The 3,555-nt window shown below is 35.6% G+C and overlaps 1 protein-coding gene across 1 annotated transcript in view; it reads right to left on the reverse strand.

The window, feature by feature from the left end:
- Positions 1–195: 195 nt before the first annotated feature.
- LOC107721256 (tyrosine-protein kinase Lck-like) overlaps positions 196–3,555 on the reverse strand; it is a 16,713-nt gene continuing 13,353 nt past the window's right edge. The window contains exons 11-13 of the mRNA XM_016529183.1: positions 1,162–1,315; positions 920–1,051; positions 196–795 (exon numbers count right to left, since the gene is read on the reverse strand). Coding sequence (XP_016384669.1) covers positions 590–795; positions 920–1,051; positions 1,162–1,315 — 492 coding nt within the window. The 3' untranslated portion in view covers positions 196–589. The remainder of the gene's footprint in view (positions 796–919; positions 1,052–1,161; positions 1,316–3,555) is intronic.

Here is a 3,555-nt window from a genome sequence, read left to right on the forward strand (position 1 = left end):
GTTTGATGATTTTTTTTTTTTTTTTTTTTTAATGTGTAAACACCAAAGTTAGTGTTTACAGGAAGATGTAGATATTTAACAGAATCTGAAAGCAGTTTGTCAAAACAAATTAAACTGAATGAGGCCCATTTATCTCTTGGACTGTTTTACTGGCTCAATATTTCATGATGCAGTTATATATGCTTATATAAAAAAATAAACACAAATCTGAGAGCAGAAAGAAGAAACAATAAAAGCTCAAAGGAAGAACACAAAGCAGGGCGTTCACTCATTCATTGAGAGCACACCTGTAGCCCAAGATTTTCCTGTTGAGTTTGTCATTAAAAAAAAAAAATATATATATTTTTCCATCTGCTAAAAAACTATACATGCACCTGTTTTACACATAATAAATTCTGTGGACAAAGCTAAGGCAAAATCCATGTTTGAACTGTTAATCATGATTATTGAAAACATTTTAATTAGAAGACATAAAATCTCATTTTTTTTCTTTTTAACTAAAGATGACTTTAACTGTATTTTGGAATATTTTTTAATACAAGTCTTTAATGTGACCCCGTGGACTGCAAGTTTACTAAGATAAATCTTTTCAGCAGGGCTGCTCCTGGTACTGTCTCTCTGTGGCGGTGAAAAAGTCCTCTAGAACACTGCGCAGATACTCAAATGTGGGTCGATTGTCTGGGTTCTCTGTCCAACAGTGTTTCATGATATTATATAGGTCCTCGGGGCAGTTATCAGGGGAAGGCATGCGGTACCCTCTCTCAAGGTTTGCAATCACCTCTGGGTTTGTCATTCCTGAAAGATCAAGAGTAACAGTGTGGGGAATAAAAATTCTGAGACGAAATGATTCCATAATGCTTTTCCCATTAATGCTACTGTACAAAGTTCAAAAAGGAAGCACATGGAGCTTGTTTGTTACCTGGATATGGGATTCTTCCATAGGTAACAATCTCTGTCAGCAGTACTCCAAACGACCAGACGTCTGATTTGATCGAAAAGGTGCCGTAGTTTATGGCCTCAGGTGCCGTCCATTTGATAGGAAACTTTGCACCTGTGTGATTTAAGGCATCTTTTTAGATCTCTGGTGTTGCAGCCAAACTTTCTCAGGTAATCTAATCCTAAAACAGGATATAACAGAGCATGATACAGATGCTGCCTTACCTTCTCTGGCAGTGTATTCGTTATTTTCAATTAGACGGGCGAGGCCGAAGTCAGCAATCTTGCAGATGAGCTCATCAGACACCAAAATGTTGGCAGCTCTCAGATCTCTGTGGATGTAATTCTTCTGCTCTATGTAAGCCATTCCATCTGCGACCTGCAGGGGGCAGTGCAGTGTTAATAATAAGGCAGAATAGCATACTGCCATGCTATTATTTCTGCAGTATATAATATGTATACTATGCAAAGTATGCATGAAATACTGAGATGACTATATAACAAGAATACTGTGCTATATAGTGTATTTCACGATGCAGTGTGCTTTACCTTCTATCTCCAGTGTAAAAAATGAACTGCAAGTAATATTTGCATGAATACTTGCTGCATTTTTTAAAATCTCTTACTTGATTCATTATTTTAATCGAACTGTCAAATGAGAGTAAAATATATTTTGCTTTAATTACAATGCCATTCAAATTCTTTAAGTCCCTATGCTCTCAAAGGCTGCACTTGTTTGAGCAAAAATACAATAAAATCAGTAATATTTTAAAATGTCATTACAATTTAATATCTATTTCAGATATTACATTTCTGTTTTAATATTAATATTTTAAAATGTAATTTATTCCTGTGATGGCAAAGCTGAATTTTCAGCAGCCATGATACTTTTTTTTTCTCAGGATACTTTGATACATAGAAAGTTTAAAAGAAAAGCTTTTGCTTGAAATAGAAATCTTTTGTAACATTAGGCCTATAAATATTTTTACTTTCACTTTTGAATTTAATGCATCTTTGCTGAATAAAGTAGGCCTATTCATTTCTTCAAAAGAAAATAATGCAATGTGCAACATGAGGAAGTCATGTGACAACAATGTTGCAAATTCTTTTTGAACAATTGTTGCATAGGTGTCACATACTAATTTTACAAAGCAGTACGCAGTAGGTTTGTATTTAATTCCGAACATAACCCATGCTGCACACACAGACAGAGGTCAGTTCCTGAGACAGGGAGGTTCATGCTTTAACTTCCCTTGATTTGACTTTTAACCCTCACTGATTCACTCCACCCAGCACAAACCACAGGTTTCATACGCAGAAGGCTGGTTTGCTGCTATACTTCCTGATGCCTGATGCATCATCTTTCTTTATTTTCCCATATTTAAGCTAGCTGCAGTTTCAACTGATCTCAGAACAGTAAGGTAGATGGCTGCTTAACTTCTCAGAAGTCTGCTCTTTCTGAATCTGCACTACACTTTTTGTAGAGGATGTTGCACTGTGACACCGTGCACATGTTTGTTCAAGGAAGTCATAGTTCAAAAATGTGTTGGTTTGATGTGAACATGCCTCACGGTTTTGCCTCAGAGCTGACAGGTTAGCATAATGTGTAGGCATGCATCTCATTTGTGTGTGTGTTGAGAAGAGGCGACAAGCTCCATGTATTAATTTCACCAAGACCTAAAAAAACGCCTTGACGCAAATCCACTCACTTTATGGAGAAGAATAGCTGAAAGATATCACACAGCATCTAAGCTGATCCCTAAAGCGAATTACTCTTTTTAATGCCACTTCAAAAACATCCTGCCTCTCACTTTCTCTGTTATCTTTTCTCCGCCAACATTTCATTGAATATCTTGTTGAAAAACGATACCATAATTTCTTCACGAAAGAGAACATCTCCTTACACCTATCACGTCACATGATCTCTGTGACCCTCTGACCCGCACCCCTCCAGTAATGCTATCAATAACATCAGTTTTCTCATCTTCACTCCACTTCAGTCACTTGAGCCACGCTCACTATAAAAGACATCCATGCCATGAGTGATCAAAACCATCTGATTTTTAACCTGATCAATCAATTCAAGGAGAAAACTCAGAGCTGAATCAAAACACAAGACTCTTTACTCAGAAATTACTGTCTGTTTGTGAATAATTCATGGAAATACCATCAGATTTTACACTGCCGTTCGAACAGGATCTGTTCCCACAATAATTAGATATTCTCAACGAAGCATGGAGTGTCATTAATTAGGTCAAGAATTACCGTGACCTATCAGACCTTTGTGTGGTCCTTACAATCTTTGTGTACAATATTATAGCAAACAAACAAAGAACTGTATGTTTGGTCAGAGAATGTAAATGTAATGTTAGTAAGAAACAGAGCATAGAGTCTTTGCATCTGATTCTGATAAAAAATACTGTATTATGAAATATTAATATTACTTTCTATTTAAAATGTAATTTACCAGTCTTCAGTGTCACATGATCCTTCAGAATTCATTCTAATACGCTGATTTGGTGCTCAAAGATCATTTATTATAATTGACATTGTATATATACAATATATACTGTATATATATATATATATATTTTTTTTTTTTTTCCCTTGTTTGGTTTT

This window comes from Sinocyclocheilus rhinocerous, unplaced genomic scaffold (assembly GCF_001515625.1).
Source record: "Sinocyclocheilus rhinocerous isolate Xijiao unplaced genomic scaffold, SAMN03320098_v1.1 scaffold432, whole genome shotgun sequence".
Lineage (NCBI taxonomy): Eukaryota > Metazoa > Chordata > Actinopteri > Cypriniformes > Cyprinidae > Sinocyclocheilus > Sinocyclocheilus rhinocerous.